The sequence below is a fragment of the Artibeus jamaicensis genome, unplaced genomic scaffold, assembly GCF_021234435.1.
Source record: "Artibeus jamaicensis isolate MK-2021 breed Jamaican fruit bat unplaced genomic scaffold, CSHL_Jam_final scaffold_1964, whole genome shotgun sequence".
In the NCBI taxonomy this organism is placed as follows: Eukaryota; Metazoa; Chordata; class Mammalia; order Chiroptera; family Phyllostomidae; genus Artibeus; species Artibeus jamaicensis.
In genome coordinates, this window is record NW_026522030.1 from 43,314,196 (window position 1) to 43,329,459 (window position 15,264).

Genomic DNA, 15,264 nt, shown 5'->3' on the forward strand with positions numbered 1-15,264 from the left:
ATTGGTACTGAGATGTGGGGGGATGCTGTAACAAATACCTAAAAATGTGAATGTGGCTTTGTAATTGGGTAATGGGTAATGAAAGAGTTTTGAGGTACATGCTAGAAAAAGCCTACCTTGTGAACAGACCATGAAAGGCAGTTCTGGCAGTTTTGGAAGTAGAGTTTTCAGGGCCCTAATCTTCAACATTGAAAATTGTGACCAGTCATGAGATGGTTCAGCCAAGCCAGCACCTAGTTGAGCCATTTAACCCAGAATCATTTGACAAGTGAATAAATGGGTTACCTCTGTTGTGGAAAGAGAGTAAAGAAAGGTTATACCTTTCCAATGATATTGGGAACCATTGGCAACTCTACTTTGATGTGAGAAAAACAACCAAGGTCTCATCAGGGTATGATTTTTTTTTTTAATTTAATTGTTGTTCAAGTACAGTTTTCTGTCTTTTACTCCTATCCCAGCCCACCCCCACAGCCCTCTCCATCTCCTTCCCTTTTCCACCCCCCCTAGTTTTTGTCCGTGTGTCCTTTATATTTGTTCCTATAAACCCTTCTTCCCCTTTTCCCCTAAATTCTCTCCCCTTTCCCCTCTGGTCACTGTCAGCCTGTTCTCAATTTCAGTGTCTTTGGTTATATTTTGCTTGTTTGTTTGTTTTGTTGATTAGGTTCCTGTTAAAGGTGAGATCATATGGTATTTGTCTTTCGCCACCTGGCTTATTTCACTTAGCATAATGCTTTTCCATTCTATCCATGCTGTTACAAAGGATAGGAAATCCTTTCTTTCTGCTGCATAGAATTCCATTCTGTGAATGTACCATAGAGGGTAGGATTGTTTTTTTAAACCTGCCTATTTAGAGTAAGAACTAGCATTTTTAATGTTTTGAATAATTTTAAAATTTTTATTTAGTTATTTTTCAAGTACGGTTTTTTGTCTATTTCTCCCATCCGAGCACACCCCACCCTGTGCTCCCCACCTCCCTCCCATTTCCACCCCCCTTAGTTATTGTCCCTGTGTCCTTTATATTTGTTCCTCTAAATCCCTCCCATTTTTTCCCCTTAAATTCCCTCCCCTCTCCCCTCTGGTCGCTGTCCCCTTGTTCTCTAGTTCTCTGTCTTTGTTTTTATTTTGCTTGCTTGTTTTGTTGTTTAGTTTCCTGTTAAAGGTGAGATCATATGGTATTTGTTTTTCAACACCTGGCTTATTTCACTCAGCATAATGCTTTCCAGTTCCATCCATGTTGTTGCAAAGGGTAGTAGTTCCTTCTTTCTCTCTGCTGCACAGAATTCCATTGTATATATGTACCACAATTTTTTGATCCATTCATTTACTGACAGGCACCTTGGTTGCTTCCAACTCTTGGCTATTGTAAATTGTGCTTCTGTGAACATTGTGGTGCACAGGTTCTTTGAAATTGATGTTTTAGGATACTTAGGATATAGTCCTAGCAGTGGAATTGCTGGGTCAAAAGGCAGGTCCATTTTTATTCATTTCTTAAATGCTTTTTAGAATTCTCCTGTGAAACCATCTGGTCCAGGGCTTTTGTGTGACGGGAGTTTTTTGATTACTGCTTCAATTTCATTTGCTGTTATTGGTCTGTTCAGGTTTTCTGCTTCTTTTTCACTGAGTTTTGGAAGATTATATTTTTCTAGAAATTTGTCCATTACCCCTAGGTTTTCAAATTTCTCGGCATACAGTTCTTAATAGTAATTTCTTACAATCCCTTCTATTTCTGTGGTATCAGTTGTAATCTCTCCTCTTTCATTTCTGATTCTGTTTCTTTGTGTCCTCTCTCTTCTTTTCTTGATGAGACTACTTAAGGGCTTGTCTATTTTGTTCATCTTTTCAAAGAACCAACTCTTGGATTCATTGATCCTTAGAATTGTACTTTTAGTCTCTATGCCATTTAGTTCTGCTCTGATCTTGGTTATTTCCTTCCTTCTACTTGCTCTGGGCTGTCTTTGTTGTTGTTCCTCGAATTCTTGCAGGCATAGGGTTAGGTGGTTTGTTTGAAATGTTTCTATCTTTGTTAGGTAGGCCTGTATTGCTATAAACTTCTCTCTCAGGACTGTCTTCGCTGTGTCCCATAAGTTTTGGGTTGTTGTGAGTTTTGATTTGTTTCCAGAAACTTTCTGATTTCTTCCTTGATCTCATTCTTAACCCATTCATTGTCTAATAGCATGCTATTCAATCTCCATGAGCTTGAGTGTTTCTGAGTTTTTTCCTTGAGGCTATTTTCTAGTTTTAGTCCCTTTGTGGTCAGAGAAAATGCTTGGTATGATTTCAGTTTTCTTGAATTTGTTAAGGCTCGTTTTGTGTCCTATCATGTGGTCTATCTTTGAGAATGTTCCATGTGCATTTGAAAAGAATGTGTATTTAGCTTCTTTGGAATGAAGGGCTCTATATATATCAGTTAAGTCCATTTCATCTAGGGCACTGTTCAATGCCACAATATCTTTGTTGATATTTTGTTTGGAAGATGTGTCCATTTTTGACAGTGGGGTGTTAAAATCCCCAACCATAATTGTGTTGCTGTCAATATCGTTCTTGAAGTCTTCTAAGATTTTCTTTATATATTCGGGTGCTCCTATGTTGGGTGCATATATATTTAAAATGATTTTGTCTTCTTGGTGGATTCTTCCCTCAAGTATTATGAAGTGACTTTCTGGAACTCTCTTTATGGCCCTTTTTTTTAAGTCTATTTTGTCTGATATGAGAATTGCTACCCTAGCTTTCTTTTCCTTTCCATTTGCTTGGAAAATTTGTTTTCAGCCCTTCACTTTTAGTCTGTGTAGGTCTTTTATCCTGAGGTGGGTCTCTTGTAGGCAGCATATGTGTGGGTCATGCTTTCTAATCCATTCAGCTATTCTATGTCTTTTGATTGGAGCATTTAATCCATTTACGTTTAAGGTTATTATTGATAGGTACTTATTCATTGCCATTTTTGTATCTGTGTTCCTGTTTCTCTTTTTTCCTTCCTTTCCTTAAAGCAGTCCTTTTCCTATTTTTTGTAGGACTGGTTTGGTGGAGGCATATTCTTTTAGACTTCTTTTGTCTTGGAAGCTCTTTATTTGGCCATCTATCTTGATTGAGAGCCTTGGTTGTAGGCCTCTGGTTCTCATTACTTGGAATATTTCTTGCCCTTCTCTTCTTGCTTGGAGTGTTTCCATTGAGAAGTCAGTAGCTAACCTTATTGGGGTTCCCTTGTATGTTACTTCTTTTTTCTCCCTTGCTGCCTTTAAGATTCTCTCTTTGTCTTGGAATTTTGCCATTTTAATGAGGATGTGTCTTGAAGTGGGCCTCTTTGGGTTCCTCTTGATTGGGACTCTCTGTGATTCCTGGATTTGTGTGACTTTCTCTTATTAAATTAGGGAAATTTTCTCTCATTACTCTTTCAAATAAGTTTTCTGTCCCTTGTTCTTCTTCTTCTCTTTCTGGTATTCCTATTCGGATATTATTACATTTCATATTGTCTTGCAGTTCTCTTAATCCCTCTTCATTCTTTCTGAGCCTCTTTTCATTTTCTTGCTCTTTCTGTGAGATGTTTTCTACTTTGTCCTCCAACTCGCTAATCCAATCCTCCGCCTCATCAATCTACTTTTGAAACTTTCTACTGTGTTCTTCAATTCAGAAATCGTATTCTACATTTCCTCTTGTCCCTTGCTGATAGTGTCTATTTCCTTTTTCATGTTGATAATAGTTTGCGGTGAGATCACTATAGCTCCCCTGTAGTTTCTGGTAGCTCATTGTGAGCTCTTTGAACTTCCTGATAACCAGTGCTTTGGATTCAGTATCTGATAGTTGATTAGCCTCTATTTCATCTAACATTGTTTCTGAAGCTTCTGCTTTTTCTTTCATTTGGGGGTTGTTTCTTTGTCTTCCCATTGTTTGTGAGACTCTTCTTGTTAGCCTCAGCTTCTAAAATTGATCTGTTCTGACTCCCTGGGTTTATGGTGTGGTATAATACCTGTGAATTTCAGTGGTGCAGACTCCTGCAGGTATCTTGATGTTCTCCGTTTCCACCTACTCCTTTTTTCGTGTGTGTGATCGGTTGGAGGGGGAGACAAAATGGTTTATGACAGCAGAAGAGTATTTTATGATATTTACAGTCACAGCCGGTAGAGAGGAGCTAGATGATCTTAAGGCTATATATAGTGTTAACCGTAATCTTCAACTCAACTTGCCACTTTTACGAAAGGATGGACAAAAGATAAGCCTTTCGTTGGGGAGGGAAGGCTTGAGAGTTGGAACGAGAAAGCAGTGAGGTTGCAGACGGTCAGATTTTGAGGTAAGGTGAGAGTAAGGAATAGTAAATAGGTGTAGGGTGTAATCAAGTAGTTATTTACTCCAGTAATAGAATTCAGGAACTTGTAAAGTGGGCTAAATTCTGGTAGATTTGTTGTGAAGTATTTACAGTTATATAGAACAGCTCTTATCTACAGTAGTATTAGAGCAGCAATTGTATGACCAACCCTATAAGATCTGTTTGAATAGGGGGTGTAGCACTTCGGGTAGTATGCTAAAGGAAAACAAGAGGTGTGAGGTATAGAAAATTAGAAATATATTGTGGAGGAAAGAATAGAGGAAACCTGTCTAATAATACAATAAAACCAGCCAAGACTAAGAAGCCTATACAGAAGGAGGAGGAATACAAAAATACTATTAGAATATAAAAGAAGCGAGAGTGATGAAAAAATAAATACAAGTATGCAGCAACTTGTGGCTTCTCTGCTACAGCAAAGTGAACTTTGTCTCTCTGTCTCTATTGTTGCTATGCCCTCTCCTTGGGTTCCACTGTGGTCTTTTCGCAGTTCCCAGTTTGTGTCTCTTGTGGGTAAAAGAAAACGAAGCAACAAACAAACAAAACAACACCAAAAAAAGGCAGGAGAAGGGAGGAGAAAGTGATAAGTTTGGGAAGAAGAGAAGGAGGACTAAAACGAAAAAAAGAAAGAAGAGGATCGAACTATTAAAAGATAAAGCAATAGTAAAATTAAAAATCTATAAGATTACTAAAAAAAAAACCCCAAAAACCCCAAAAACAAAACCCCAAACAAACCCCCCCCCAAAACAAAACAAACAAAAAAAAAAACTTCCCTTGTTGGTTTTAAACTGTCCAAACCGGTTTTTCTGGTTGAAGCAGGACCTCTCTGTGGGCTGGGTTGTCAGAGCAAGCCAGCTAGGCTACCAGACTGGGATGCGGGCGCCAGCGCACCCACCAGGCTCCCTGGGCCCCTTGGTCTCTGGCTCGGTATTTCCTCTCTGCCAGGCTGGGTGGGACGCAAGCCAAGCCGTCCCAGGAGAGCACCTCAGTCCACTTTAAAAAAAAAAACCCTCTCCCAACAGCCTGCCTCTCAGCCCAGCCCAGTCCCCAGCCAGACGGGTGACAACAACGCACCTCTCGATTCTTCTGGGCTGATGACCACAGAGTCCGAAGACGGACTCGGCCCTTTGTTCTTGTTTCTGTCTGTAAACTCAAGCAAACAGGCCTCTGCCTGGCGCTGCCCAGATGGGGAGAGAGAAAGCTGCTCACCCATGCTGGTCACCTACCTCCGCTGAGTGTCTGGGCTCCCGTAGATGACTCCTCCGGCACTGGTCCCAGGCCCGCTGAGGTGGCCGCAGCACTGGGCCACCAAGTCCGGGCTTCCGTGGATGACTCCTCCAGTGCCAGCCCCAGCCCCAGGTCCGCCGCGAGAGCAGCAACACTAGGGCCGCTGAGTCCAGGCTCCTGTAGATGACTCCTGGGGCGCCAGTCCCGGGCCCGCCACGGCGGCGGCAAAGGCAGCACCGGAGGCAGCACCGGGGCCACGAGAGTCCCGGCTCCTGTAGATGACGCCTCCAGCGCCAGCCTCAGGTCCGCTGAGTTCCAGCTCCCGTGGACGGCTCTTCTGGCGCCGGTCCCAGGCCCGCCGCAAGGCGGCAGCACTGGAGTGCCCACCGCCAGGCGCTGGCTGGGTCGCGACTCACGTCTCCACTCAACTCCCCGCTAGTCACTGACCTGCCGCTGACTGGACCCTAAGTGTCCGTTACAATCGCTGCTTCCCCAATTTCATAAATGCTGTGGATCTGTTAGTTGATTGTGTTGTTTCTCAAGTAGTTCTGCCAGGATTTTCACCCACGTGTATGGGAGCTGGAATACGCTCTGTCCTACTTGGTCGCCATCTTCCTTCCTCACCCCCAGTTTTTCATGTTATTCTGTTAGTGGTTGCCTGCGGAGCCAACCTAACAGGATTCTTGCTTAAGGCAGGCCAAAGTGATCAGATTATCACCTGGGAGATAGTAGGGAAAAGGAGTTTGATGATATATCAAAGGTGGGGAATTCTTGCTAAAAGGACTTAGCAGGATTCTTGCTAAAACTGAATTCTGCAAGGAAGTACTCATGAGACTTGTTGGGATAGTGTTTAGGGGAATTTGACTAAAATTTGATCCAGGCAAGAATCTTGTCACCACTCCCCTGTACTTCTTTGTGTTTTCTTGTGGTCTTCACTATCATTATACTGATCCTGTTGAATTACAATTCTCCAAAGACTTCTCTGCGCCATCTACTACACTGTGAGATCTTTAAAGTTAGGCACTATTTTTCATTCCCATACCCAACTTGTGCTTATTATAGCATAGGTACTCTGTTAATATTAGTGGAGTGATGATCTCGCTCTAGAATGACATGAAACTACACCACAAATCTGGTAACAACTTGGAAGAGAAGAAACACATCTATGTGATTTTAATAAATAAAAATAAAAATAATTTGCACTTGGTGTATAGGGGGAGAAAAGGGAGTTAAAATGGCAGAAATTTCTTTTAAGATCCTATTTTTTTAATACAATGTGTATCTCAAATACAGGGTCACTGCCTTTGCTTCCTTTCTAGATCAACCCAATCAAAATGAAAAAAGAAAAAGTATTAATATACAATTTCCATTTTGAAATAAAGTACCAGTATGACTAAACATGACTATAAACATTGTCTTCTGTTATTGCAGGACCAACCTAACAATTTTCTTTTGCTGTGTACCCCCTTTTCCTGACCCCTCTCTGCCAATTTATATGGATACATTCATATGTTGATACTTATAACTAATAGAGTCTTTGTTATTATGTTAAGAAATCATTATTCTTCATTTTTAAAAAATCCTGATGATCCATATTATAAGTTCACTTTTCCTGTTTTGTGTAGTTACGCTGTTGTTTGAAAATCATGACACTGTCTTGTTCTAAAAATATCCCTATCAACACATGCTAAGAATAATGGTTACATATACAGGGTCTGGCGGAAGTAAGGTCTGGTTGAGTGTGGTTGGTAGGGTAATACTATGGGTATAATAATTTATAGTTTTAATTTGAACATTTCTCTTAAAATGTCATATGGTGTGCTTGAATGTGGTATTATTATGTTACAGAATTACATGCTTATGATTTTGTGGTAAAATAGGGGCATTATTTGTGTGAGACCCTGTGTAATTTGATTTGTATGATTACATTTAAACTGAATGTTATCTCTTTGTTAATTAAGGTTCTCTTCCTAGTATTTTTCTCTTTTCAAGATAATCTCAAAAGGTCTTTTACAGCCCCTTTCTGGGCAGTTTCACCACCTTCTGTGTCTCTTATGTACCTAGAACACTGGATTATGTGAAATATTTTGCACAGAGAAGAGAGGTAGTACCTTCTAGGTTAAAAAAAAAAAGTAGTATGTGCAAGACACAGGTATGGATTGTGATGCTAGCTAGTTGACTAGATGATGTTATTTAAAATTTTAAATTCTTTTTCAGTGCAGAATTCATGTAGCTCAATATAGTATTCCAGTAAAATAACTGTTTTTCAAAATATTTGAATGACATTTGCTGTTGACTTTGTTCCTTTATTTTATTTTTTATCCTCATCCAAGGGCATGCTTATTGATTTTAGAGAGAAGGGGAAAGGGAGGGAGAGAGTGTGAGAAGCATTATGTGAGAAACATCCATTGGCTGCCTCTCATACACTCCCAGTAGGGTGCTTGAACCCTTAACCTAGAATGGGCTCTGACCTGGAATTGAACCCTTCATCTTTTGGTTTATAGGACAATGCTCCAACCAACTGAGCCACACCTGCCAAGGCATCTTACTGTTATTTTAAAGTTTAGAGAATGACAAACCATAATTTTCTATAGTTTTAAGATGATTTACATGGTAAACCCTTATTTTGGAATTGATTAGTCTCTTTTTTTCCTCTTTAACTTTTCTTTCTTTTTGACATGAGGGCTTACTGTTTTTATTTAGTAAATTTTTTGAAAAAACTTTTTCTCCACTGTAGTTGGACCTTCATTTTTCTTAGTTCCAACCTCTTAATTAGGGTGGTAATCTCTTGTGAATACTTTTATAGTTTTCTCCATGATCAAATAATCACATATAAATACACTGTCTCATTCCCTCCCATACCCACAGTCATTAGGATGTTGAGGCTATTGTTTTATAAAATGGAATCATATTATATACCCTTGTGTGCTTCTTACTTTTCCTGTGAATACATATATTGTGAAAAATCTATTTAAGCCAACTACATTTGCACTAACTCATTCTTTCATTTAATTTTATAACAGTCCATGGCATGGATTATACTACCACAATTTTTTATCTTCTGTTGTTGGATTTACATTTTCTTTTGATTTTCTTATTAATGTACTCTGCTTTTAGGAGTACATAGGAGAGAATGCTAGGTTTAAAGGTTTTCAAAATTTTTTAGTGACATTGATCCCTCAAAATTATATCAATCTTGCCTTCACAGAAGCTCTACCAGTTTATATTTCTAGCAGTTATGTAATAGTACCATTTTACCACAATTAAATCAGTACTAAATGTTATCCCTCTTACATTTTTGCTAGGTGAATGGGTATACAGTGATGTCACATAATTTTAATTTGCATTTCCTTCAATACTAGGTCTCAACATTCCTTTACTTTTTATTAGTCAGTAGATTTGCTCCACTGTGAATAACTTATTTCCATTTTTACTTTATTATTTTACCTTTCTGACTTTGATTTCTTATTATCAAATACTTTAAGTAATACTTTGTTTAGAAAAATATGATACATATCAGTGTACTCTCCACCCAACTTTTCAAGTCTGTGATTTTGCCATTTTACCATTTTACTCCAGATTTTTCTCATGTAATTATGTTACACTACATTAATAGATTTTTCTAATTTAGCTGTCTTGGAATCTTAGGATGAATGAACTTTGTTAACTTTTAAAAAAGAAACATTGCAGAATTTGGTTTGCTAATATTTAGTTTAGGATTTCTAGTATCTATTTTGGTTAAGCGACATTATCATTTTATGATGTCTTTGTCTGGTTTTGGTGTCATGATCACCCTAAACTAGCAATATGTGTCAATTTCTCTGTTCTCTCCTTTTTATTCTCTGTAATAAGATAGGATTGGTTGAACTCATATAAATTTCTTCTGGACCTGATGGTGGTATTCCTTCCTTTCTGATTCTTATTTCTCTTTTCCTTCTTCCCTCTCCTTTCTTCTCCTTCATTAAAAAAAATGGATAGATTATTTCTTTAATGATTGTAGTTCTTTTGAAATATTTTATTAAATCCATTTTAAAGTTATATATTTTAATTTAGTTATATATTATTTATTCGACTGCATTTTCAGATTTATTGGCATAATTTATTCTAGCATTCTCTTTGTCTTCATAATTTATACTTTAAAAAGTTCTTAGTGTTTATCTGTGCCTTCTTTTTTATCATAGTTGACAAAGGCTGGTTTACTTAGTCATTGCAAATAATCAGCTTTTATCTTGTTAATTCTCTTTATTAAATTTTTATTTCTTGTGTTGTAAGTTCTGTTGTATCATATCGTGTCAGCTGTCTTTGGGATTACTCAGTTGTTTGCTAACATCTTGATTTAGATAACTTACATCAATCTGTTATTTTCTAATGTAATCAGATCAGAACTATTTTCCTCTTGAGTATCAGTTTAGTTATATTTATAGTTTTTAACACATGGTATTAATGATCACTTTATGATCATGAAGCATAAAAATGCTTTTTAATTTTAGCAATAATTTCTCCTGTGACCTGTGAGATATTTAGCAGTATTTATAAATACAAAAATGAACACAGAGATAGTTTGAAAGTTTTTACTGAGTAAGCTTTTTGTATGTAACTTACCAAAATTATTACATTTCTACAACTAGGCAATTTTAATAACTTATCATCTACAAATTAAGAATTTTTGTCTATATGTGAAGTTGGTGTCATTTTACCTATAGTGAAAAAGAATGAAAATAAAAATACTTCCAGTAGATAAATGGATAAAATAGCTATGATACATTTACACAATGAAATACTACTCAGCTATAAAAAAAGAAGAAAATTTTACCCTTTGTGACAGCATGAGTGGGCCTAGAGAGTATTATGCTAAGTGAAATAAGCTAGTCAGATAAAGATGACTACCGTACTATTTCATTGATATGTGCAAACTGAACTCAGAAGCAAAACAGAAACAGACTCAGAGAGAGAGCAGGCTGACAGCTTTGTGGGGCGGGGGGAGGGGTGAGTGGAAGGATTGAGCAAAAAAAGAAATAAAAAGAGAAAGAACTCCCCTTGGTTGGTGTGACTCAGTGGATTGAGTAATGGTCTGTAAACCAAAAGGTCAGGAGTCCGATTCTAGTCAGGGCACATGCCCGGTTGCAGCCTAGGTTCCTGGTTGGGAGAGTGCAAGAGGCCACTAATCCATGTATCTCTCGCACATTGCTGTTTTTCTCCCTCTCTTTCTTCCTCCCTTCCCCTCTTTCTAAAAGTAAATAAATAAAATCTTTAAAAAGAAAGAACTCATGGACACCCAAAACACTGTAGTCATAGGGAGGGGGAGGGGAGTGGGTGGAGGTCAAAGAAGACATGCGGGTATAAATAGTGATGGAAAAGTATAAAATAAAATAAAAAAGCTATTCCTGAGGGAAAAATACCACTATTACTAGTAAAGAATTGATAATAATTTCTTTAAATAATAATTTATCAGTGAATATCAAAATTTTTTCTATTCTCTTTTAAAATAGTTTTTGAACAAGTAAAATTGATATGCCTTAAAATATTCTTTTTTGAGGCTTATATCTTCAAATATATGGGATTAAAAATTGTTTTAAAATTAAGAATAAATTATTTTAATTTCATGTACTTGTTATTTCATTCAAATTGAGGACTTAGCATTTCTATTTTTATTTTTTTAATTTTAAGTATATTTTATTGAGTATGCTATTACAGTTGTCCCTTTTTTTCTTCCCTTTCTCCCCCTGGTCCCTGCACTCCTCTTCCCTCCAGTATTCCTCCCCCCAACTCCTACCTTAGTTCATGTCCATGTACATATACATATAAGTTCTGTGGCTTTTCCATTTCCTGTACCATTCTTAACCTCCTTCTATTTTGTACCTTCCAATTATGCTTCTTATTCCCTGTACCTTTTTCTCCCATTCTTCCCTCTCCCCGTCCCCACTGATAACCCTCCATGTGATTTCTATATGTAATTATTTTCCTGTTCTATTGTTTGCTTAGTTTGTTTTTGTTTTTGTTTTCTATTAGGTTCAGTTGTTGATAGTTGTGAGTTGTTTGATCTTTTTTTTAGATAAGTCACTTTAACATTTTATATAATAAGGGCTTGGTGTGATGAACTCCTTTAACTTGACCTTATCTGGGAAGCATTTTATCTGCCCTTCCATTCTAAATGACAGCTTTGCTGGATAGAGTAATTTTGGATGTAGGTCCTCCTTGCTTTTCATGACTTTAAATATGAATACTTCTTTTCAGCCCCTTCTTGCCTGTAAGGTTTCTTTTGAGAAGTCAACCGATAGTCTTATGGGAACTCCTTTGTAGGTAACTCTCTACTCTTGCTGCTTTTAAGACTCTCTCCTCCTTAATCTTAGGTAATTTAATTATGATGTGTCTTGGTGTGTTCCTCCTTGGGTCCAACTGGACTTTCCTGTCTATTTCCTTTGCCAGATTGGGGAAATTATCCTTAATAATTTTTCAAATAAGTTTTCAATTTCTTGCTCTTCCTGTTCTCCTTCTAGCACCCCTATCATTCAGATGTTGGAACGTTTAAAGTTGTCCCAGAGGCTCCTAATCCTCTCTTCAATTTTTTTTTTTTAATTCCTGTTTCTTCATTCTGTTCTGGTTGAAAGTTTATTTCTCCTTTTTGTTCCAAATTATTGATTCAAGTCCTGGTTTCCTTCCCTTCACTACTGGTTATATATATATATATATTTGTTTTTTTAATTTCACTTTGTATAGCCTTTACTTCTCCCTTTATTTTGTGACCATACTCAACCATTTTTGTGAGCATCCTGGTTATCAGTGTTTTGAACTTTGCCTCTGATAGGTTGGCCATCTCTTCATTACTTCTTTACCTGGAGTTTTGATCTATTCTTCCATTTGGGCTATATTTCTTTGTCTCAGTGCACCAGTCTAGATGAATGTTTCTTTTTTAACTCCTTGGTTTTCAGACTTCCATACGGTTTGATTTTCTGGCAGTTCTGGTTTTTTTGTTTGTTTGTTTATTTTAAATTGGTTGTTATCCTTCTTTTGGTTGTGTAAGGAAGCAAAGCATTAACTACCTGCACCTCCATGTTGGCCAGATAACCCAGGCTTTAAAATTTTAAAGTATTCATTCCTGAGCTAAATGAACATGACTAGAGGACCTGCTAGGTATGATTATTCTCTGGCATTTTTAGAGACATGTTTTTAATCTCCACATGATTGATGTGTAAATGTTTGTGTATGTGTGAATATTCTATTCACAAATATGCTGAAATAAAAAATATTAATTGTGTGGCTTAGAGGCTTTATATGCATTTTTAAAAGTTCAGTGGCCTTCAACTTTTTGCTCATGTTCATCCAAAAATATCTTTGAAAAAAATCATATATCCTTGTATTTTAAGTTCACAATTAAAATTTTTCATTAAGTGCAAATAGAGCTGAGAATATAACTACTAATGAATTGTGTAAAACTTGATATTTAAAAATAAACCTCTTTCACTGTTCTCTTAAAAATATCCAGTGACTTCTAAATATTTTAGTTGTTTGATGTCCTCATTATCAATTAAAACACATAAAGGTTTTAATCAATTTTTCTGTAGAGACAACTAAAAGAATTGAATAATTTAAAAAAAAATCTGCTTAGAAGAGTACCAGCAATCATGTTTTAAAATGCAGAGAAAAAAAGATTTTGACTGCTGTTGCATTCATGCTTATTTTGAGTTTTCAGACCCCCTACAAATTATAGATAGTATATAAGTGTACTTTCAATTATCTGTACTCATTTCTTTCTCTGCTTCTTTCCTAGGAGTCACACCAGTGTATCATAGTATGTTTGCCTTAATGAGTGAGACAGAAAGGATCTGGTATCCGCCCAATCACGTCTTTCATATTGACGAGTCTACGAGGCACAGTGTTCTCTACAGAATAAGGTACTTTCTTCCATAACATGACTCACTTAATAGTAAAGGGCAAAATGGGAGAAGTTATCGAAAAGAATTTTAATTGCAAGATACATAATACCAGAACTAATTAATAATTAATTTTCTTCATTTAAGACTGTGTTTCTCCTTTAAAGGAAGTATCCATACATGTTCTTTGATTAGAATGCTCTGAAAATAAAGCTGTTCTGGTGAGATGCTACACAACCACTTATAGTTACAGTTAAATTTTAAAAGGATGGGTATGGCTTTACTAACAAAATCCTAAATGTTTGGAATATTGCTCATTTCCCAGGAAATTAAATGTTTGTGCAATAAAATGTAATGTCACATGTCTTCTTTTTAATAACTTATTTTAAAGTTGAAGAGAAGATTTTTCCAGTGTTTATTACAGTCTCAAATTATAAAGTTAGTTTACTTAATAATTTATGGTAACATGTAATACTAATTTAGAGAAATACAGGAGTATTTTTCTATTCAATGAAACAAAGAAGTTTGATCTGTGGCTCTTATGAAATAGATGCATTCACTTCAGAGAGTCAGTGTTACAGTGGAAAAGAACATGGGCTCATTCATAATTTTAAAAAGAAAGGTAAAGGGAGCCTTAATTAACTAAGACATAAGAGAGATGTTCTTACCATGATAAAGGGTATCTATAAAAAACATGTATAAAATAATATTGTTAAGAGATAAAATGTTTGAAGTGGTCTCTTTAAAATGAGGAACAAAGATAGCCACAGTCCCTGCTTTTGTTTAGGATTAGTCAAGTTCCTAACCAGTGCAGTAAGACAGGAGAAAAAAGTTTAATAATTGAGAACAAAGAAACAAAAAGTCATTATTTGGAGATGACATAATTGTTAGCAGTATACAGGTATGAATAATAATCATATTTCTACCTTTCTGTTTCCTGTTTTGTCTCTACAATCTGTGCATGGAGGGAGGGAGTGTATTGATTTTACAGCTATGTTTCTTGTATTTTCTACCTATACTTTTATTATGGTTTTATCCAGATTTCCTTTTATTCTCAACTTGTATTTAACACTGTTAGCTGTGTTTTCTGATTATGGGATAATACCTTTTAGTATGCTGGAAGTGGTTAGATGTACACAGTATGTTTATATTTGAAGTATGTATTTGAAGGCTGATGGAATGTATTACCTGTCTTGTAGATTTTACTTTCCTTACTGGTATTGTAACGGCAGCAACAGAACCTATCGGCATGGAATATCTCGAGGTGCTGAAGCTCCTCTTCTTGACGACTTTGTCATGTCTTACCTTTTTGCTCAGGTATGATTATATTATCTACTTGTACTTGTGTTAAATGATAAATACCTTGCTTTATAGTGTATCTCTTGAAACAGGAAAATCTTCACATATGAAAAAATTGATGCCCCATTTTGCATAAAAGGTGCAGATAATAAAATTAAGTCTTTTTCACTAATTTTTAATCTCATGGTTTATGGACAATAGAATCTATTTTATAAACTTTCCTTGAATTAGCCATTTGATTTTTCTTCTCCTTCTGCTCTTCCCTCTTTTTCTTCCTCCTCCTCCTTCTTGCTTTTTCTTTCTTCTTCTTGTACTTTAGATTATTTTAAGGATTTCACAAAAGTTTAGACTGAGTTGTATAACATAATTCATATAAACATGAGTAGTTGAAACATAAGACAGTAAAATATCTTTAGAAAAGGTTTTATTTTTTAATTTCTGAACAATTTCAGACTTAAATAGTTGGAGTAAAATGTAAAGAAACCAGGTAACTGCATAAAAAAAAATTGAGCTATAATAGTTTGTGTAGTTCCTCATGGGAGGGTGACTGAT

General features: G+C 36.3%; 1 protein-coding gene across 9 annotated transcripts in view; it reads left to right on the forward strand.

Annotated features, from left to right (window-relative positions):
• The window catches only part of JAK2 (Janus kinase 2), a 196,253-nt gene that overhangs the window by 123,554 nt on the left and 57,435 nt on the right, over positions 1–15,264 (forward strand). For all 9 annotated transcript variants that reach the window (XM_037143581.2, XM_037143579.2, XM_053656163.1 and 6 more), the window contains 2 exons: positions 13,311–13,434; positions 14,613–14,730. In XM_037143581.2, coding sequence (XP_036999476.2) covers positions 13,311–13,434; positions 14,613–14,730 — 242 coding nt within the window. The remainder of the gene's footprint in view (positions 1–13,310; positions 13,435–14,612; positions 14,731–15,264) is intronic.